Source organism: Dendrobates tinctorius, unplaced genomic scaffold, assembly GCF_039654945.1.
Source record: "Dendrobates tinctorius isolate UK_male_01 unplaced genomic scaffold, ASM3965494v1 ptg000143l, whole genome shotgun sequence".
In the NCBI taxonomy this organism is placed as follows: Eukaryota; Metazoa; Chordata; class Amphibia; order Anura; family Dendrobatidae; genus Dendrobates; species Dendrobates tinctorius.
In genome coordinates, this window is record NW_027361810.1 from 25013429 (window position 1) to 25035556 (window position 22128).

Sequence of the window (22128 nt, forward strand, 5' to 3'; positions counted from 1 at the left end):
CCAGCGATATGACGCGGTCAGGATCACTGGTGCATTGCTAAGTGGTCGCTAGTGAGCTGCCACACAGGCAGATCTCACCAGCGACATCGCTGGGGACGGGGGTCGCTACTTACCTGTCACACTAGGCGATCCTGCGTCCTCCCGCCTGGCTCCACGCTCGTCTCTCCACAGGAAGCTGACGACGAGAAACAGTCCAGGACGTTCTCGTGCGATCAGCGATAACCAGCGGGGGAGCGTGTCGTAGGTAAGTGTCAGACACAGCGATATCGCTAGCAATATCGCTATAACGTCACAAGTTACAGCGATATTGCTAGCGATATCGCTTAGTATGACAGGCCCTTAAGGTATCTGTCAGAGGATAGACTCCGGTTCACAGTGGTTATAGAAGCGCCCAGGAACATTTGCTGAATACATCACACTGAGAAGCTCACTGATGGATGTGACTCTAGGAAGTGGTCACAGCACTGTGCAGTTTGCCTGTGGGAAACTCCATAAGATGAGCAGTCACTGTTTGTTGATCTGACACGGGGGGTTTGGTCAGAGAACTGTCTGGTTCACCTATGCAATATGCCACAATGAGGGGTGTTGTGTTAATGGACTGACTCGCGTTGGGAAGTGGTTGGGTTACAACCCGAATCACCTGTGCTTTACGCCACTGAGGTGGTCTGTTTGCTGGACTGGCTCTCCTTAAAAAGTGTACAGGGCAACTGTTGATTCACTGCTGTAGTTCCCCAATGCAGTGGGGTCTTCTTTTGGGGGGGGGGGGGGGGGGAGATTAGGACTTTCACATTGCGTTCTAGCAACTGTTCTTTAGTCTGGATACCCTGCAAAAGTGGATTCGGGCGTATGCTCCGACGGGTCCATAGGCTATAATGGTGCCGGAAGAACAAGTATGCACTCTTGACGCTCGTTGAAGTAGACTGCATAGTGAAGGGTCACTGGTTGTTGGTCTGACTTACTAGGAATGATCAGAGTGCCATGTGGCCTGTATATGCTGTGGTGGAACCTACTCGTCCGAGGAGGTGGCCAGGATGCTGATTCGCTGTGCGATGTGCTATATAGAGGTCTCTGCTGGAGGGACTGACTCACCATTGGAAGTGGTCAAAGTACATGAGACAGTAGAGGAGATGGTCCATCAGTAACATCTGGGACACCCAGCACCGTACGGGCACTGATTGAAACTGAGTCATGGCCCATACGGGGCAGATTGTAGGGAACTCTCATTTCTGGGGGGTAATTCTGAATTGATGAGGGCAAGCAGGGTGCAGATCGCGATATTTTGGACTGTTGGCGATTATTACTTACATGCAGCATAAGCTAAATGAGTGAGCAGGAGGTTACGCTTGCTGGCATATGCAGTCCTCTTGAGGGTAAGACACAGAATGAAGGTGAGAACAGATTTGAAAACTGGTGCCCAGAGGGCTAAATGCTGCTGGCCTATTGTGGCTATTAGTCCCTGAGCAGGCAGATGGCCTTCTGTATCCTGAGAAAGTGACCTCTTCTGTGGAGTGAACAGTGCTAAGCTGTTTGAGGAATGTGCAGAGTCCGTCGCAGGCTTCCTCTGACCAGGTATCCGTGCTTAAGGAAAAGATGGCAAGCCTGAGCGCAAGAAGAGCCCACATGCAAGCCTGGTTGGATGAGGCCATGACCTGCTGGAGCTGGCTAGGCTACAACAGAAGCCAGGGACCAAATTTAAAACCTTGATTCTGACGAGGGAACCAGGAGAGCCTCGGTAGTCTTGGTTCTGTGGTCTTGGATCTGTCTTCACTTAGTACAGTGCACGGTGGGTGGGCAGGAGACAAAATGCAAGGACTGACCTCCAGGTACCTGATTGTCAACTGCATGAAGATACATGGTCCTGCCACCCAGATGAGAGAAGATACGGTCTGAACCCTAGTGGACATCTCTCCGTCTTATGTTGGGATTTCAGAGAGGCCATTCCCCTCTGAACAATTTGTTCTCTCTTCTTTTTAGGTATGGAAACAAAACAATAAAACGTAGGTAGAAGCAAGTTTGGGCCCCAGATCTGTGCCTCCTTCATGACACTCGCCTAAACTTTCTGCAGTGGAGGAGCCGACTTCTGTAATTCTTATTGTTAAACTCCTGGTGGCATCAGCGCACCCCATGGTTCCTGTGCCCCCCCAATGAAACGAGTGCTTTTAATTGCCGTCATTAGCAGAATAAAAAACTGATGTTGGTCATGTAACCACAAGTCCATTTTTTGACAACACATACATAAAGTGCAATTTGAAGTCCTTTTGTACTTTGCTATCGTGTGGAATTGAGGAGGTGGGGGTGGTGGAGGAAGACAGGAACATTTTAAAGCTGTGTTATTTGATCTCTTATCATTCTGTTTTTTAGGAAGCTTTCCCTTCGGCAGTCCAACAACCCCAAAGATAAACTTAAACTCCAGCCTTCTGGCGAGTGTTGCGTTTCCCTCCGTCCACCTTTTGGGCGTTGAGATGATGCTTCATTTCCTCCTGGGTCCGGAGGTGGTTCCGTTTGCTGCTCGACACAAGATTGTGCTCAGTTTAGGTAAGTGTTGACCTGCTGCTCATCTTTCAGCTTGATAATTATTTGATTGTTAATCGGATATTATTAATACCCGCAGAGCCGCTCCAGCATCGCCTGATCAGCAACTCGTCTTTCTTCAGTAAGCACGCCATCAGCCTTCTCGGTGCAGTACAAGATGGCTTTATCACCGTAGGAAAAGATGCCTCAGGTAAACTAGATTTCCTTTTGCTCCAATCAACAATCATTCATCCATATTTATTTATTTTATTTTTTAATATCCTGCCCTGCATGTTTTCATTCATGCTCCCCTTTTCAGGTGCTGTTCTTCATGCTGTGTGGAAGGACATGATAGAATTTGTAAAAACCTCAATGGACACAGGTACTTGGACACTTTAGCCAAGGGTTAATACAGCCTTTCTGACAATTTATTTTTCATAGCAAGTACACCAGCCTCACTAAGTCTGACAATTTTATTAATATATGCAGTTTATATTGTGGTAAATGACTTAAAGGGGTTGTCTGCCACAGCTGACTTCTGCATCAGAAGCTGTGCTGTGACAATGTCACGTCCGCTGGGATTTTTCACCTATTCTTTTTGGACATATATGCTATCCTCACCATGGTTTGGCTCTACTGTAACAACTCATCTCCATGGAGGTGAATAGAGTTGAGCTTCGATATCAGTCACAACATCCTGTTTTTAGTAAAATCAGCCATGTTTCTTATCCTGGATATCTACAACCCCTTGAACGCTGCTTAATAAAATAACTTTGCACATGTCCTGTCTGTGCTCTTCACATTTGTTTCCTTGTTACCGAGCTTTTACTTATTGCTGATTTAGGGAGCAAGAAAGAGCGTCAAGGCTCAGAAGTCCTGACGTTTTTGCTGCAAACTTTGAAAAACATTATCATATCTGATTCTCTTCAAATGGAGAAGAGTCTGGTGAGTGCAGAACATGCGTGGTCGTCCTGCTTCATGCATTTCAGCATTGTAAGTGTTTTCTTACAAGCTTTGCTTCTTTTTCCAGAGTCTGCTCGAATGCACCATGAAGGGACTTCCTCAGAAAGTGCTGGCATCTGCAGCTTATCAGGTGGCAAATATGGATCTTTTTAATGTAAGACTTAGTATTAGCCGTGCGACCTGGATTAAATCAGTTGCACCTAAATGTAAAGGACCACTAATTCTAAAATCAAACCCCTCCCTATTGCTGTGGCTTGTAGATTGGCTGGGATTAAAGATCCCCATGCTGTGCTGTATTAACTTGGGTCGGATTGATGCGTTGCAAAATGCTTTCAAATTGCAGGTAGAAGCAATTTCTTTTAGTGATTTTGAATTTTGATTTCTCTATCGCTTCATTGGGGGACACAGGTAACCATGGGGTGTATGCTGCTGTCGATAGGAGGCTGACACTATGCAAATAAAGTGAAAAAACTGGCACCTCCTCTGTAGCATACACCCCAAGTATCTGGGGTGTATGCTACAGTGTAGTGTCTGTAGGAGGCGGACCTGGATCTAACACCAGATCTGCAGTATTTTTTCTTTCACAGGTTTCTGTGTGAACTACTTAATCCTTTTCTTTGTTTTTCAGATACAGCTCGTCGGGTAACAGGGTGCAGATTGCTCACCCTGTTTTCCCACATTTAAGCGACCTAGAGAGCAGTGTGGTGTCACCCGCATCGCCCAATCTCTGACCCGCTGGCAGAACTTGTCCCCTGTCTCCCTTTTGGGGTGGTTCAGGGTGACTCTCGGTGGCCAGTCCTTGCCTTATCCCCTCCTAACCCCTCTCCTCGGAAGAGGGCTGAGAGGAAGACGGTGGTCACCGGTGGTGGCCTTCACCCTTTTTAATAAGGGATCGATACCGTCTTCTGCAGCGTCTGGAGACGGTACGGGAAGGAGGATCTTCATTTCCAGGACCCTCTCACTTCCGAGGGCTCCTGATGCAATCCTCATCTATCAAGAGGAGCCGGATTCAAGCAGGTGGTAAGCCAGCGAGCCCCCCCACAGCAGCTTCCTCCGGCAGCAGCTCCCCCGTTTACCTGTGTAGGTCCCCGCTGTAGACAGCCTCTTCCCTCCCTGGTCCACAGGTTCAATTTTCACGCCTTTTTTCTCATAGCGCACGGCCCCGGCATTTTGCAGGCTTTCTTATTCCCTTCGGCCATTTTAAGTCAGGTGTATGCCCCCCTCTCCGGCATGTCTCCTATCAGCCGCCTTTATTGACCAGACACGTGGCGTGTTTAGTTTCCCTAGCCATCTTTTATGCCGGACATGCCCCTTGGCGCAGCTCCGGCCGGATCACGCCCACCGCTCTGCAGCATGGCGCTGTGCCTGTCTCTCCCTGGCAGGTCCGGTAACTACTGGTGCTCCCGCTGTGTCAGCCATTAGGAGGGGCTCTTTTTCTTTGGTTTTTCGCCGGCACATTAGCCTGAGATGGCGCGGCCTATCTGGTTCCTTCTGCTAATTGAGCCCTGGCTTTGGGCCTTCTCTCCCGGCCACGTAACCACGCTCTTGCCAGCCTCAAGCCAGTCAGTGTCCCTCCGCCAATCAGTGCGCGCCCTGAGCATTACCAGGCCAATCGGCGTGCGCCTTGGGCTTAGACATGCCCCCTCCCGATGGCCCCGTTGTTTTCTTTAGTCAGTGAGTGGGCCTCTATAGCCCTCTCTCCCTGTCACCCAAGACTCGACCCCAGTATAGCGTCTCAAGGCCTGCAAGTTTGACATCATGCACTATCTGTGGATTTGTGCACGGTCTGTCACCATCTGCCGCAGGACCCAGAGGGCACAGCAGGCAGTGTTTGTAGCAGCTGACGAAGATTTGTGCATCTCTAGTGGGCTCAGCAGGCATCCATCTCTATTCCGGCACCAGATCTGGGAGACACTGCAGCCTGAGCAGCGACAGCGCCATCTCGGGTTCAGGTAGGACAAGCCCAGGCTGTTTTTCCTTTTTTCTACCTTATAGGGACTTATCTATCCCCGGCAGCAATCTTCGTCTCTCCCTTTGGCCACCTTCTGTATAACAGCAGTAGCCTTCTGACCAGTCTGCATTGTTTTTGCCCGTACTGCAGCTTTTCCACCGTGTCTGACCTATAGCAGTCCCTAACGTCCAGGTCGAGAGCACTCGCCCCCTCCGGAGTGGGCTGCTGCCATGTCTGTCATTATCCGACCTGACAGAGGTTTCATAGTCCACGACCCAGGTCCTGGAGCGCCTTTTGCATCAGTCTACTGCCACCAGTGCTCCGAACACCTTTTGTGGTGTTTCACACGCACCTGTCTGCGATGTCCACAAGGACATATCTGGTATGGAACAAGGAAAGTGAGACCAGGTCCTTCGGCATCTGCCTGGAGGACGGCACTCCCCTCCCTCCAGAGTGGGCTGTTGCCATGTCCCAGCCGGTCTCCAGCCGGACAGTAGATTCAATTTTCTAGATGAATGCACTCCCCTCCCTCCGGAGTGGGCTGTTGCCAGGTCTCAGTCAGTATCGGACCTAACTAGAAAATTTACAGGGCCTGGAATATATGCCACATCTGTCTGCTGCCACCAGTGCCCCGAACACCTCCCATGGTGATTCGCATGCACCCGACCACAACCTTCACAGGGGACTGATCAGGAGAAGGAATTAGGAAGCGGACTCTGTCTAGCTCTTCATCCAGTTCACCGGGCCCCTCTGCGGCATCCAAAATACCCCTCTCTACCCGTTCCTCCTCCTCAGAGGCGGACGTCGGGTCGGATGTAGTTTTTCAGTCAGAGTCTGACTTGGAGGTGGATCAGACTTCTAGGATGCGGGACTTGGTAGATAGCCTTATTTCGGCTATTCAAACTCTTGAAGTAAAAGTGGAGCATGCGGCTGCTCAGGACATCTCCGTTTCATTCAGACGGTGAGACGTCCCTCCAGCATTTTTTCCCAGAGTTTGAGGCTACCACCTAGACACTGGGAACTTCTCGGCAAACACTTCCCGGGACGAAAACGTCTGAACATTCTAGACCTTCTTAGTTCAGACCTTGTCAGCATTTAGTCCAATCCCCCTAAGGTGGATCCGCCTTTTTTCACGCTTAACATCTCAAACTGTTCTGTACAGGCCTGATGCGGCGTCTCTCAAGGACGTTACGGACAGACAGTTGTGGCCTCAATTGTATCTGCCTTAGAGGTGTCATGCACTTCCCTCTGACCTAATTTCACCTCTACTTGAGTGCTGAAAGCCATATCGCCCTGGGCCAAGATTCTTCGCCGGGGTATTATGGCAGCGGTTCCTACAGAGGAGCTATCAGATCTAGCTCTTTTAGACCAAGCTGATCCAGAGCTCTTCTGACTCCACCAGAGGTGAAAGCACCTCTCTGCCTTTCCTCTGGCGGTTCCTTACAGCAGGACCGTTCTCCTGCACAAGGGGAAAGAAGGAAACCTTCCTTCAAGCTATTCCTCACTGGAGGCCTAGGACCCGTCTCTAAGTCTTCCAGATCCCCCTATCACAGATTCTCCTCTAATGATGGGTCATCCCTACCTGGGATTCTTTCCAGGGTGGAAGGCAGGTTTCTTCTTTTCACGGAGACTTGGTTGTCGGCGGTCGACGACGCCTGGGTTAGGGAGATCGTTACACCCGGCTACAAGATGGAATTTTCTTTGCCCCCAGGAAGACACTCTCCTTCCCGCCAATTCAACCCTCTCATGGGTTCTCCAAGCTGTCTCGTCCCTGCCTAAGCTCAGGTGTCATTGTAACCGTTCCTTCGCACAAACGGTTTTCTGTTTTCTACTCAAACCTCTTCGTGCTCCCAAAAAAAAAATAAATAAAATGTTTCTACCCGATCTTTGACCTCGAGCAGTTGAATTGCCACCTTCGGATTTGCCTCTTCAGAACGGAGTCCTTGCGCTCGGTGTTCCCCTCAATGGAGATGGGGGACTTACTTTACTCTGTGGACATTCAAAATGCTTTCCTGCACATTTCTTCTGTGTACGGCATCGAACGTTCCTTCGGTTTTGCGATACAGGACCATCTTTACCAGTTCACGGCACTCCAGTTCAGCCTGGCATCCGCTACCACGGTCTTCAAAGAGGTCATGGCGGCGGTCATAGAAACTGTCTTATGCCCAGCTTCACACCCGCGCCCTCTTCAATTGGCCCTCCGGTCTACCTGTGACAAGAGCATTGTGATCCCTGGACTGTTCCCTGGAGCGGCCAGTGCCTTTACCTCTCAATGCGAAGCAGTCCCTCTCTTCGTGGACACTGTCTGTCTCTGCCCTGCACAGGAGGTCTTTTCTCCCGCTCTTTTGGCAGATCATCAACATCGATGCCAGTCTTCAGGGTTGGGGAGCGGGCTTCCTCATTCTCTCAGCGCAAGGTCGCTGGAATGTTCATGAGACCCTCCTCCCCATCTGTCTCTTGGAGATCAAGGCAATTCTTCTTGCCATCTTCGCAGGCAAGCCAGTCCGCAGTCAGTTGGACTTTGTCACAGCTGTGGCTTACATACGATGAGGCTCACAGTCTAAATTCCCAATCAGTATATCTTTGGAACATAAGCCACCAATGTGGGACTCACAACTCACGGATCAGGGTAGAGATAGCAGTGATGCTGCGTTGGGCAGACGACCATGTCCCCACCATATCAGCCGTCCACATTCCAGGGGTAGACTACTTTTTTATCATCGGGGGTTAGCGTCAGGCGAGTAGTCTCTCAATACCGCAGTCTTCGGCTAAATTTGTCGGAGGTAGGGCATTCCGGATGCCCACCCAATGACTTCTCGAACGAACCAAAAGGTTCCCTGGTACGTTACCAGGTTCCAGGATCCGATGGCTGTCGGCTGCGACGCACTTGTGATTCCTTGGTCCCAGTTTCAGATGCCGCTTCTGTCCCTCCTCTTCCCTTAATCACAAGAGTCAAAAAAAAAAAAAAAAAAAGTCAAGGGTTTCCAGTACTCCTGACAACTACAGGCTGTTAAGTGAGACATGGTACCTGGAGCTGGCGTACATGCCCATGGACACCTCCTGGGGCTTTCCAGACCGTCCGGATATTCTTCGCAAGGCCTCTCCTCCGCCACAGTTTCACAGTCGTTTAAGTTTAACGCCATGGCCTTGAAGCCTACTTCTGAAAGGGACTGGAGTTTTTTCCCATCAGGTCATTCTGGCCATGCTTTGGGTGAGAGAACCTGCATCCTCAAGTTTCTACGACAGTTTCTGAAGATCTGATTCAGGTGGTGTAAGTATTACTATTTGGTTCCATTAGCCTTATTGGCTACAAGTGGAGATATCAGGGGAGTTCTGAGTTGGCAGCATTATCCTGCCGTCCTCCGTTTCTTTATCATTCCACATTAGTGCAGACATTGTCCTTTCTTCTCTAGGTCCTTCTTGCCCCTCTCCGGTCCATACTCTGGATAAATCCTGGGGCAGTTTCTTGCTAGGGCTCGGCTTTAGAGGTTGCAAGGCCGCGACCTAGTCATATTTGCATGTTATAGCAAAGTCTTACAAACGTCATACTTATGTCTAGTCCGATGCAGGCCTAGGATGGAAAGGTGCTACAGGCGGCGGTTACGCACCGGCCAGCCTCAGTCCTTTTTTTTTTTTTTTTTTTTTTTCTCTGCATTCCTTCCGTTCCCACCCTTGGGGACTGCTTTAGGACGTCCCATGGTTACCTGTGTCCCCCAATGAAGCGATAAAGAAGGATTTTTGGTACTCACCATAAAATCTTTCTTGGAGCCTTCATTGGGGGACACAGCACCCTCCCTATTTGTTTGTACTGGCTTTGGGCCTACGTGCCTTGGTTGTTGAGCCGGTACATATGTGGAGTTTGTTGGTTGCTTCTCCTACTGCTTTAACACTTAACTGAGGTACTTCTTGCCTGTCAGTGGGTGTATGCTACGGAGGAGGAGCCAGTTATTTACTTTATTTGCATAGTGTCAGCCTCCTAGCGACAGCAGCATACACCCCTTGGTTACCTGTGTCCCCCAGTGAAGGCTCCAAGAAAGATTTTACGGTGAGTACCAAAAATCCTTTTCTGATCAACACCCCAATACCCACCCCGCAACAGATAAAAACCTACAATGCAGTAGGAATGATGAGGTCGATATTGGTTATACTAAAATATTATGCTGGTGTAACCTTGTAGCCAGTGCTGACTGTAGAACGCGACTTCAAAAAATCATTCAGATGCCCCTTTTCATATGGATGTCGAGGTATTAGGATTAGTGGTCTTTTATTGCACAGTGGGCTCATCCGCTATTGTGCTGTGCAATTTGTGGCCCTTATGAGTCTACATAGACCAGTTTGTGAAAACTATAATGTGTTTGATACTCGTACCGGTCTAATTAAATGTATTTTTAGGGGACTCCTGCCCTGTTTTTAATTCAGTTGCATTTTCACCCCGGTCTTCTGGAACATGGTGTAAAGGAAGAAAGGTAGGTTACAGCTCTTATTGGCATTTATATGTCCTCAAGTAGATCTGCAGAATTTATGTTCTGCACCAAACTTTTGCTGTCAAGTAAAATTGCAATGCAAGTTGTTGGGGGTTCTGTAAAACCGCACTCATGATCAGCATGGCCTACCTGAAGAAATGCCAAATTGGGTCCATAGTCACTAATATCTGGCAACTCTAGGAACAATTCTATCCTAGTCACAGGAAAAACTTGTGCCATGCTTCCATTAATGCTCCATTAAGTTGAATTTATGTTCCCTTTTTTTCAGATTCTTTGTCAATTATGAAACTTTGGTGACCTACGTCTTCTCAGGTCCAACCTCTCCTTTGGCATTCAGTGAGTCTGTGCTCCAGGAGTTGAACCAAGGAGCAAAGTTAGTCGAAAATAAAGAGCTGCTTTGGCGAATGTGGAGCATTGTGATTAACCCATTAACGGAAAGGATTAATCAGGTGAGTATTCATTGTGTATGCAAAATGCTTTCTGCTTGTGAATAAGCCCCAATTCAGACGATCACAGAAATTACTGAGCCTGCCTGTCATTGTATGAAAATACATTATGTTCCAATCCTTCCCATAAGGACCACATTGATTAATATTGGTTACTGTATGGCCCATTTGACCAAAAATGCCGGTTGAAAGAGTCTAACTTCTATTTTTTGTTTTTTTTGTTTTGTTTTTCCCTCAATTTAGACAAATGAAGTGAACCAAGGAGATGCCCTCGAGCACAACTTCAATGCTTTGCACAGTGCATTGATGCTGCCCATAAACCACATTTTTCCAGTTGCAGACATCCCTCAGGTAAGTGCCCAATTTTTTTATGATTTGTAAACTGTTTGGACACACTTCAGGTTTAATTGTATTAATCTTCTGCATCCCGGCAGCCCACTATGAAGACTTTGATGCGGGGCTGGTTAGAGTTGTATAAAGCGTTTTCCCGCTGTGCTGCGCTGGTCACAACCACGGACGAAAACGTCTGTTGTGAAGAACTCTGCTCCCGAATTTTGGCTGCCTATGGGGATCAGGCATTGGTGAGTAGTTCAGTTCCACTTTTTGTATTCCTATAGTATATTGTGGATTTGGATGATTTTCTTTTTTTTTTTTTTTCTTTTTTAAATAGGATTTGCCACTTTTGGAGCGACTAGTTCAAGTCATGGGAGTAATTCTGGAATGTGTGAACTTTTCTCCTTATAGTACAAAATTCCAGCCCAAAACGAAAAGTAAGTTTTTGTTTTTTCTTCCCCTCTTCTCTACTATTGTGTCTCCAGAATGTAATTTCATTTCAGGTTTGGCTACAGCCTAAGGGCACATACTCACTGATCCAAACTGACCGTAAATTGTGGCTTTGGCTGCAGCTGCATAGATCTTGTGTAGCTTGACATTCACATGATGATCTCGCATACACTACAGCAATGTTTTGTAACCAATAAAATACGGACTATCGATAATTGCCAATTCCGCCCTATTCAAATGAATGTTATCATTTTCAGTCACAGAAATTGAAAATTGAAATCTCGGGCATTCGATCACCAAGAAATTAAAACTTTTTTGTTAACCAGAAATATTGTTTTTAGGTCCTCTCACTCCAACAGATTGGGCAAAGAAGAAGAAAGGACCCCTAGGAAACCTCCATTCTGTCTTGAAGATACTTGAGAAGTTGATTGAAGGATTTCACGCATTGTGCTCTGATCAGAGTCTGATAGACGCCAGCTCCCCGTCTCTGACTGCTGTCAGCTCCTCCATCATAAGCTGCCTGTCCACCTGCATCAGCCACATCAGTTTACCATCGGTTCTCAGGACAGTGTTTTCATCACTCACAAAGCCCATCTCAAAATTCTATGCTAAAACAAAGTGAGTAATGCCTAAATTAATCTAACGTGATACAGGGGTGACCCTGGTTGTGGAGGTTGAGGCTGGGCCTAAACAGCTGCAAACGAGCTGCATCTCTCACTATTGGGGTATGTCTCCACGTTACGTATTGACAGCGTTTTGAATGCAGTGGATGCCTGCTCCGTTCAAAGCGCTGCATGCTTTTGTACGCGTGGTGATACCGCATCCTATTCATAGAACGGTGCTATTTATCTTGCAGAGACTTAGCATCTCCGCAAGATTGACCTGCTGCGGTCTATAAAGATGCTCTGCATGTGCGTATGCGCAGGCCTGCCGCCTGCATGTTTGAACGCCTAGTGGAGATGGGATTTCATAAAATACCCCCCACTATGCTGTATCATTTGGATGCTGCCACTGTTTGCAGCAAACCTGACCGTGGAAACATACTCTTAGACTGGAGCGCTCACAATTAATGGCTGTCACTTCAATACTGAAATTGAGGACTTTTTCTGTCTTGAATGAAAAATTTTGGTTGGGGGGGGGGGACCCCATGGCTACTTCCTTCCAGAAACACATTTGTCCATGGGTAGTATGGGACAGGTTGATGGGTGACAGAATGGTTGCTTGCTCCGTTTCTAGCCTCATGAAATGCAGCTGTGAAAATTTACAGCATTCTCTATAAGATTCAGATGTCAGAGCAAGTACAGAGCGCAGCAGTTACTCATCTACCGTCTTCAAGCAGGAAGTCGGCACATCTGCTTTACACGTACGGCGGATGTCGCCGTGGGGTTAATGAAGGCACAGTCCTATTTTCTGCAAAGCCACCTTTTTTAGACCCTGTCAGCGTTTTTCTAGTTTCTGCTGTGGTAGTAACAACTTGTATTGTTCTACAGGTCCGAATCGCCCAAAGTTTACAGCAGCCTCAGCAATAAGGTGAGATATCGTTAATGCCAGAGTCTTAAAAATTAGACTCTGGAGGCAAGTCATCAAGGCTGACTATTTTCTTAATGGCCTTGATGAGGTGTTGCGTGTTGGAGCCGGACGCTCCTGATTCATTAAGAGGTTCACATCTCTTAATGAATCAATTGAGGCATGCAATGGTGCGAGTCTGTGTGTGCCTCGCCGCAAATCTTACTCCAGAAGCAATTGTGACTTTCTAAAGCTTTTTTTTTTTTTTTTTTTTCTCCAAGATTACAGCAAAAATGCTTTGCATTGCCCCACCTAAATTCAGATTTTCTATCTCTATAGCTGGATAAACTCCTTGGCGAAGTCCTTTCCTGTCTCGGCTCCCGGTATACTGGCTCATATGATAATGAACTGCTTGAAATACTTTCACCTCTACTCTGTGCCATATTTCTACACAAGACTAAAACTTTCAGGAATCAAGTGACGCAGTTCTGGAATGGCTCGTTTGCCAAGGCCGCTGTGTTGGTGTATCCCGAGGACTTAAAGTATGACTTTTTTTTTATTTGTTTATCCAACAAATGTAACTGTTTATTAAATTTTTTTATATAAATGAAATTTATGGCTTTGGAAATTGGCAAAATGTATCATGGCCTAAAAGTTGAGTTATGTTCACACACTGCGGTTTTTGCATGTAAATCTATGGGATTAACAATCTGCTGTGCACATGCTGTGGTTTTGAATCTGCAGAAAGAAGTGACATGTCAATTCTTTTCTGCGGATTCTGCTGCGGTTTACCTTCTCCATTGTAGAGGTGATAAACTGCAGGGCAAAACCGCAGGCCAATCCGCAGGTAAAACCACAGGTCATTTTACCTGCGGTTCCGCAGATAGAAATCCGCAGACCAATCCGCAGCGCGTGCACATAGCCTAAGACTTGGGAATGTATTGTTTCTGACTAGTTTTGTGTTCTCTTTGAACAGACCAATTTTAAGCCAAGTTAAGCTGAAAACGCCAATTCTGTTGCCCGGCTTTACCTGCTCGAATCCAGTGGAGGAATCAAATGGTGTATATTCTGATAATGTAAGTGGATTTTCACTTAAAGGGACCCGGCTTTAGACAACATCTATCTATATGTCCGGTTGCTGTAAGGGCTTGGCTATGTATCCAGAGCTTGCTTAACTTCGGTCCTTACTGCTCCATAGTGAAGTACCATAGCCCCTTGTACGTGTGCCCGTCCTATGGGACCTCACTGCATTTCAGTGGTGTCATATTAACCCTCTTGCTTCTATGAATCTGATTTACTGACACTTACCCGAGTCCTTAAGAGACTTTTGAAATGTGCCTGGATGCAGTATCACTTAATTTTTCTTATTCTTCAGCGTTTGTGACATTTTCCCTTTTTGTGAAAATTTTCAATTTTTTCCATTTCCGATGTAGGTGGACAGTTCTGAGCTGGGGACGAAAATCAGTGGAATAGAAGTGAAGTCTGCAGGAAAAAGAGATTCCTTACTGGCCAAAGCTGAAGAACTTAAAGGAACGCCAACTAAAACACCACAAGCTAAGGTAAGGGGGGCATTTAATTATTTGTGTTGGTATTCGCATGTTTTCTTGTGCCTGGAGAGACGTAGCTTTTATGTGTAGTCACACAGACACTGGTGCAGAGTAGAAACTGTGTGAATACACATGTACGACTGTCATTCAGTCTTGTATCAATATTGATGTTTTGTGCCCTGCTTACAACTGAGTAGATGAAATCATTTGTCCAATAAAGACTATTTTTCTTGTGCATGATATTAGTCTGCAGTGGATTTTTAATTTTATGCCACAATGACTTTAACTCCACTTTAGCTGGTAAATGGCGGAGGCTTTGGATGCCCCAGGTTCTGTGTAAACCTGCAAAATATAGAGTACAATTTTAAAGCATATAAAAAGGACAGTACTAGTCAAGTTAACACACCGATTCTTGCCAAGGTTTTCTTTTATTATAATGTGCACACTGTAGATTCAGGGTGAAGGAAGCAAGGACAAAGAAACACATGGAAAAGAGGAGTAAAGAAACTTGTGGGTTAAACCTTATGACTCAAAGTAGCCCTTTTTTTTCTGTCTTTTATGGCACTTTCTGAGCTATGAAGGAAACCTGTGATTTAAAGTTACTTTCTCCTACGCCTCATTGAGGGACACAGACTGTGGGTGTTATGCTGCTTGCCACTAGGAGGACACTAAGTAAACACAGAAAAAAGTGAACTCCTCCCCTGCAGTATACATCCTCTCGCTGGCTGGGAATTCCCCAGTTCTTGCTTAGTGTCTGTAGGAGGCACTTGGGTCTGGTTTCAGACCCCACCGTTTTTATTTTTGAATTTTCTGTAAATTTTTATTACTCTGTCGCCTTATTGGGGGACACAGAGCCGTGGGTGTTATGCTGCTGTCCACTAGTAGGCGACACTATGCATAATCTGAAAAAGATTAACTTTATCTCCTCCTCTGCAGTATACACCCCTGGACGGCGTCAGCCTTCTCCAGTTTTTGCTTAGTGTCGCAAGGAGGCACACCTTTTTTCTTTTTTTTTTTTTTCCTTTTGTCGTAACAGATGAAGAAAAGTGGGTCTCCAGCGAGACTCCCGGCATGGCTCCTTCCTTGGCCCCCTTTTTAGGGGTGCCCAGTTGAAGTGGAGATGTTCCCCATGTCGCTCCTTCCCCAGTCCCTCGGGTACTGGTCCGAAGTTGAGGTTGAGGCAAGGATGAAGACCCCCTGACGGTGAAAGACGCACCCTCCCTTAACCCCCGCAGGGGGCATTAGGTTGAGACGCCGCAAGTAGGGTCGGAGTACAGACAGCATTTTGCACCAGGGACCCCAGACCAGCTGTGGGATCCTGCCGGGGGAGGGTGCAGGCAGACGTGGCACAGCAGAGACAGGGCTTTCTACGCCCCTGCAGCAGCAGTGGCTCCATGGCGCTCCAGGGACCCCCCACACAGGAACCGCTAGCCCTGCTGCCCCCACCGCTAGCCAGTCGCCCATTCCGGGGGGTCCGGTGCAAATCCGACCCCCTCCCGGACTACCGTGCCGCTCTGGAGCCCTCCTGGGCATCAGGCCTCTAATTTAGACCGCGGCTTCGGCCTAGCCGAAGCCGCCGCCTTTTCCCCGCCCCCCGGATGACGAAAATGACACTGCAGTGTCATAGAAGGGGCGGATCGAGGCAGGAAGGGCGCGCTTTTACATAGCTCAGCGCGCCCTTTTCCAGCTCTCCGCCCCCTTCCCTCTCCACCTCAGAATCCAGTGGCCATCTTGCTGCACCTGGAGGAAGGCAGCACAGAGTCTCCGGGGGGCACAGGACGTGGGGCTTATCAGCGCTGGACCTAAGGGGAGCACCGGTGGGGTAAGATCACAGCTGGGTCCTTGGTTCCAGCTGTGAATTCCTATACCATATAGCGCTCTCCTACTCCTTTTTCCTCTGCGTAGATACCCCTGTAGGGCCTCTATTAATCAGCCTAGGTACTATGTCAGGCTCAAAGAAAAGAACCAGGCAAGACTGCTTTTATGCAGTCTGCACAGCCTGCAAGGTCACTCTCCCCAGCGGCAGCACGTATACGCACTGCCGGGACTGTATCCAAAAAACCAGAGCAGAACCCCAAGAAGTCCCTACCAACGCTTCTGCGACCGCTACTGCCGGAATGGGCAACTCAGATGTCGCAGTCTGACAGTCTATAGATAACCTGACCTCCACACTACTGCAGGCTCTGCAGGGTCATGTCTCGGCTATGAACGTTACCTAGCAAAGGGACGTCCAGTCTCACGTGCAGGGCGCTTCCGACAGTTCGAGGCGTAAGAGGACCCACAGGTCGCGTTCATCTGCGTCCTCACATAGCAATAGGCCTTCCCCCTCCAGGGAGAGACACAGTGGCTCCAGGTCACCGAGGCCGTCCCCTGATAGGGAAAGACAATGCGGATCTCCACAATCCCAGACCAGGGAAAACCTCCGCTCTAGTTCGCCCGCTAGGGAGCTCCTTAGCGATGCGCAAGACTCAGAGGGCATATGTGACTCCAACTCAGATAACGAAACAGAGACCGCTCTGCTCCCTTGTCCCCCTAGCAATACTGCGATAGTTGAGGATATAGTCTCTTCCATCCTTCGGGTGCTGGACATTTCAGATCCAACCCCGGATGCACCAGAACACAAGATTTCCTTTGAAAGTGTTCAGAAACCATCGAAGGTCTTCCCTAATCACCCGGAATTTCAAAAAATCCTTTCTAAGCTTTTTTCGCAGCCTGAGAAATTCGCCAATCGCAAGTATTTGGAAGCAAAGTACCCCTTCCCACAAAAAGACACCAAGGATTGGACAGATCCGCCTGAAGTGGACCCTCCAGTCTCTAGACTAGCAGAACAAACGCTTCTCTCGCTGACGGACAGTTCAACCCTCAAGGACACAGCAGACAGGCAGGTTGAACGCATGGCTCGTTCAATCTTTGAAGCGGCAGGTGCCTCTCTGGCTCCCGCATTTGCTTCAGTTTGGGCAGCCAAGGCCATCATGGCCTGGGCTGATCTCTTGCAAAAGGGCCTTCAAGCCTCAAATCCTCAGCTGGCGGACCAGGCGGTGCAAATTGCAGTGGTGGCAGATTACATGGTCCATGCAGCAGGGCTGTGGAGTCGGTAAGCCAAACCTGCGACTCCGACTCCTCAATTTCCCTTACACCGACTCCACGACTCCGACTCCCACATATATTGCTTATATTTAAGTGAAAAATTTATTGTAGTACAATGTGAACCTCATACATTTAATCATTTTTATGATCCAATAATCAAGATATTTAGAACAGAATATATATTGGTGTACTACCCGGGTTTCATTCTTTTTGGTACAGATACGATATGGATAGACAGATATGGATAAATGGATAGAGCAGATTTCTAATCTGCTTTTGCTATTGAGTAACATTATCTATGAGCTCAAAAACCTTTCAGGTGATGCAGTTTTTTAAAAAGATGATCAGCTTTTGCAGCTGAAAAACGTATCCTCAAAAAACACAGGAAAAACGCTGTGCGTGAATGTAGCCTTAGATCAGGAATAGAACAGCCATTTATAGAACATTTCATAACTTTCCCAGACTCCTATGAAAAAATATTCAGCACATTCTGCATTGAACTACTGTACCCAATTTATTATATATTTTAGGAGTCGGTCCATTTTATACCGACTCCAACTCCGACTCCACCAAAATGAGCACCGACTCCGACTCCACAGCCCTGCCATGCAGCATTGGACTCTGCAAGAGGGGTAGCGGCAATAGCATCAAACGCCATCACAATCCGGCGTATTCTCTGGCTAAAGAGAATGGAAAGCGGATGCGGCCTCAAAAAAGTCCCTAACAAATCTCCCGTACTTCAGTGGCCGTCTTTTCGGTGAAAAGCTGGATACAATGATATCCAATGCTACCGGGGGCAAAAGTACTTCCCTCCCTCAAGACCAAAACGCACGTTTAAAAGACGTAATCAATCTTGTTTCCGATCCTTTCGGAATTCTTCAGGCTGGTCCGTCTCACGCCCAGCACAAAACCGTAGTCGTTCCCACCCCCGCAGGGACAACACACGTGCGGCACAGAGGCCGGACAGGAACTGGCAATCAAAGGCAAGCCAAGCGAAATCTAAAGGAGGAAAACCTCACTTTTCCCTCATCTTGACTCATGCCCTCCGGAAGACACCCCACTTGTAGGCGGACGACTGCTACTCTTTCAGCAGGTCTGGCTGCCTATTACAGACGACAAGTGGGTCAAGGAAATAGTGTCTTCAGGATACAATATCGAGTTTACTACCAGCCCACCGCACAGGTTTTTCCCCTCTGTCCATCCAAAATCCCCGCTCAAAGCTCAGGCCTTCCGTCAAGCGGTTTCTTCCCTCCGGCAAGCAGGAGTCATAGTGCCGGTCCCAGCAGAAGAGCGCTTCCGAGGGTTCTACTCCAACCTGTTCGTGGTGCCCAAGAAAGGAGGCAGCATCCGACCCATACTAGACCTCAAGCAACTCAACAAGTATGTTCGAGTTCGTCACTTTCGCATGGAATCCCTCCGGTCAATCGTTGCGTCCATGGAAAAAGGAGAATATCTCGCCTCCTTAGACATACAGGACACATACCTGCATATACCGATTGCTCCCGCCCATCAGAGGTTCCTCAGATTCGCAATCGACCAAGACCATTACCAGTTTGTGGCTCCCTGGCGTTCGGTCTCGCCACGGCTCCCAGAACATTTACAAAGGTCATGGCAGCTACCATGGACGTTCTGCACTCCAGAGGCATAGTAGTCGTTCCATACCTGGACGACCTTCTCATCAAGGCCCCCACCCTCAAGGACTACGAGGTCAACGTCTCGATCACAATCGACACTCTGAGGCGCCTGGGGTGGTTAGTCAATTTACAGAAGTCCTCGACTACCCCGAGTCAGTCTCTGACCTTCCTGGGGATGTTATTCGACACCTCCAAGGGTCTGGTGATTCTCCCCAGAGACAAGGCACTGGCTCTCCGTCTGGGAGTTCACACACTCCTCCGCAAGTCCCCCAGATCTCTCCGGTATGCCATGAGAGTACTTGGCAGGATGGCAGCAGCAATGGAGGCGGTACCGTTTGCCCAGTTTCACCTCAGACCCCTTCCAACTGGCCATCCTCAAGTCCTGGGACAGGAATCCGTTCTCCCTCAACAGGGAGTTCCGGTTATCAGCAAAAACCAGGAGGTCCCTGCACTGGTGGCTCGAGCCAACCTCGCTTGCAAGGGGAAAATCCTTTCTCTCCGGTCAATGGAAGGTTTTGACCACTGACGCAAGCCTTATAGGTTGGGGCGTGGTGCACCTGCATCACAGAGCGCAAGGCATGTGGTCACCAATGGAAGCGACCATGCCCATCAACATCCTGGAAATCTGGGCCATCTTCCTGGCATTGAAAGCCTTCCATCACTTGCTAGCAGACTCTCATATCAGAGTACAGTCGGACAATGCCACGGCAGTGGCATACATGAACCATCAAGGCGGCACCCGCAGCATCCAGGCGATGACCGAAGTAACACGTATCCTACAATGGGCGGAGAATGCGAGGTCGGAACTCTCTGCGGTCCACATTCCGGGTGTGGACAACTGGGAAGCCGACTATCTCAGCCGACAAGGAATGGACTCGGGGGAGTGGTCTCTCCATCCCGAAGTTTTCTGTCAGATCTGTCATCGTTGGGGCACCCCGGACGTGGTTCTAATGGCATCCCATCTCAATGCCAAGGTTCCCAATTTCATGGCCAGGACGCGCGATCTGCGGTTGCTCGGAGCAGATGCCCTGGTTCAGGACTGGACCCAGTTCCAGCTTCTGTACCTTTTTCCACCTCTTCCCCTGATCTCCAGAGTCCTGAGGAAGATCAAGCAAGAGGGAGTTCCCACCATCCTGATTGCTCCAGTCTGGCCCAGGCGTACATGGTATGCCGACGTCGTGCAACTCACAGCAGATGCTCTCTGGCGTCTCCCCACACGTCCTGACCTTCTGTCACAAGGCCCGTTCTTCCACCAGAACTCAGGAGCTCTCAATTTGACGGCGTGGCCATTGAGACCTGGGTTTTGACCCAAGCAGGTTTTTCACCGGAAGTCGTTAAAACCATGATCAGGGCTCGAAAGCCAACTTCAGCCAGGATTTACTATCGTACCTGGAAGGTTTTCTTCACATGGTGCAAATCTCGTGGGCAGATCCCACTCCCCTCTTCTCTTCCAAGGGTCCTCGGTTTCCTTCAGTCAGGCCTGGACGCCGGGCTATCCCTGGGCTCGCTGAAGAGCCAGGTGTCAGCGCTTTCAGTGCTCTTTTAGAGGCGTATTGCTAACAAGCCGCAAGTGAAGACTTTTCTCCAAGGGGTTTCCCGATTGGTTCCCCCCTACAAACGTCCGTTGGAGACGTGGGACCTCAACCTGGTCTTGACAGCACTACAGTCGCCTCCTTTTGAACCCCTTAAGGAGGTCTCACTCCGCTTTCTATCACAGAAAGTGGTTTTCCTGGTGGCGATCACCTCGCTACGCAGGGTGTCTGAACTTTCAGCTCTTTCCTGCAGACAACCCTTCCTGGTTTTTCATCAGGACAAGTTGGTTCTACGTACAGTACCATCCTTCCTTCTGAAGGTCGTGTCCAGCTTCCACCTCAATGAGGAAATCTCACTACCGTCCCTTTGCCCGGCTCCCGTTCATAGGGTGGAGAAGGCTCTGCATACGCTTGACCTTGTCTCAGGGCATTGCGTGTTTACGTGTCTAGGACTGCTCCTTTCCGGAAGTCTGATTCACTTTTCCTTCTTCCAGAAGGCGTTCGCAAGGGCCTACCGGCTTCCAAAGCCACCCTTGCTAGGTGGATCAAGTCCACCATTCAAGATGCTTACCGCCTCAACAATTCTCCTCTTCCGGCCGGTATCACAGCACACTCTACGCGGGCGGTAGGGGCCTCTTGGGCCATTCGGCATCAAGCCTCGGCACATCAAGTGTGTAAGGCGGCCACTTGGACTAGCCTGCACACATTTACAAAACACTATTGAGTGCATACCTAGTCCTCAGCGGATGCGAGCCTGGGTAGACGGGTCCTGCAGGCGGCAGTACCCCAAGTCTAGGGGACTGTCAGCACAATATTCGTCCACTGCTTCCCGCCCAGGGACCTCTTTGGGACGTCCCACGGTTCTGTGTCCCCCAATAAGGCGACAGAGTAAAGGAGATTTTTGTGTACTCTCCGTAAAATCTTTCTCTTAGCCTTTAATTGGGGGACACAGCTCCCACCCTGTTGCCCTTGCGGGCCGTTGTTACGGTTGGGTTCTCATATTGTTGTTTGAGCTCGTTTATAGTAGCCTTCTTACAGGCATGGTTATGTTTCTGGTATTTTCCTCCTAATGCTTTTGCACAAAACTGGAGAAGGCTGACGCCGTCCAGGGGTGTATACTGCAGAGGAGGAGACAAAGTTTCAGATTATGCATAGTGTCGCCTCCTAGTGGACAGCAGCATAACACCCACGGTTCTGTGTCCCCCAATTAAAGGCTAAGAGAGATATTTTACGGTGAGTACACAAAAATCTCCTTTTTTTTAATTAACGGAGTGAAGGGGGCGACGGTTCCTTTCTATGGCCCGCTCTCTCCGAACCAACAGGCAAGCACGTGGAGTAACCCTTCATGTACCTTTCCTGCGACTAATGGGGCTGATTCCTCTGACGATGGTTCCCATGATGGTTGATCGGATACGAGGGCAAGCGCAACAAGATCGCACAGGAGTGCATGGAGAAGGACCTGAACAGCGCTTTTTCGGATGCCCTGAATCGGCCCCAGAGCTCTCCGTCCCCCTACCCAGAGCGAGGACCGATTGAGCATACCTCTTTAAGCTCTCCGTCCCCCTACCCAGAGGGAGGACCGATCGAGCATCCCCCCACCCCATATTCAAGAACTCCTCCAGCTCTGCTACATCAGCCCAGGAGGATAAGAAGAATGGACTTCGGCGCTGACTTAGGCACTGGA

At 48.8% G+C, this 22128-nt stretch overlaps 1 protein-coding gene across 3 annotated transcripts in view; it reads left to right on the plus strand.

Annotated features, from left to right (window-relative positions):
* RIF1 (replication timing regulatory factor 1) overlaps positions 1-22128 on the plus strand; it is a 66281-nt gene that overhangs the window by 23522 nt on the left and 20631 nt on the right. For 2 of the 3 annotated variants that reach the window (XM_073545608.1, XM_073545609.1), the window contains exons 12-26: positions 2362-2535; positions 2612-2722; positions 2831-2893; positions 3356-3456; positions 3542-3628; positions 9818-9891; positions 10178-10358; positions 10599-10706; positions 10790-10936; positions 11026-11125; positions 11480-11756; positions 12629-12668; positions 12984-13186; positions 13621-13720; positions 14078-14203. In XM_073545608.1, coding sequence (XP_073401709.1) covers positions 2362-2535; positions 2612-2722; positions 2831-2893; positions 3356-3456; positions 3542-3628; positions 9818-9891; positions 10178-10358; positions 10599-10706; positions 10790-10936; positions 11026-11125; positions 11480-11756; positions 12629-12668; positions 12984-13186; positions 13621-13720; positions 14078-14203 — 1892 coding nt within the window. The remainder of the gene's footprint in view (positions 1-2361; positions 2536-2611; positions 2723-2830; positions 2894-3355; positions 3457-3541; positions 3629-9817; positions 9892-10177; positions 10359-10598; positions 10707-10789; positions 10937-11025; positions 11126-11479; positions 11757-12628; positions 12669-12983; positions 13187-13620; positions 13721-14077; positions 14204-22128) is intronic. The other variant, XM_073545610.1, reaches the window with a different exon arrangement.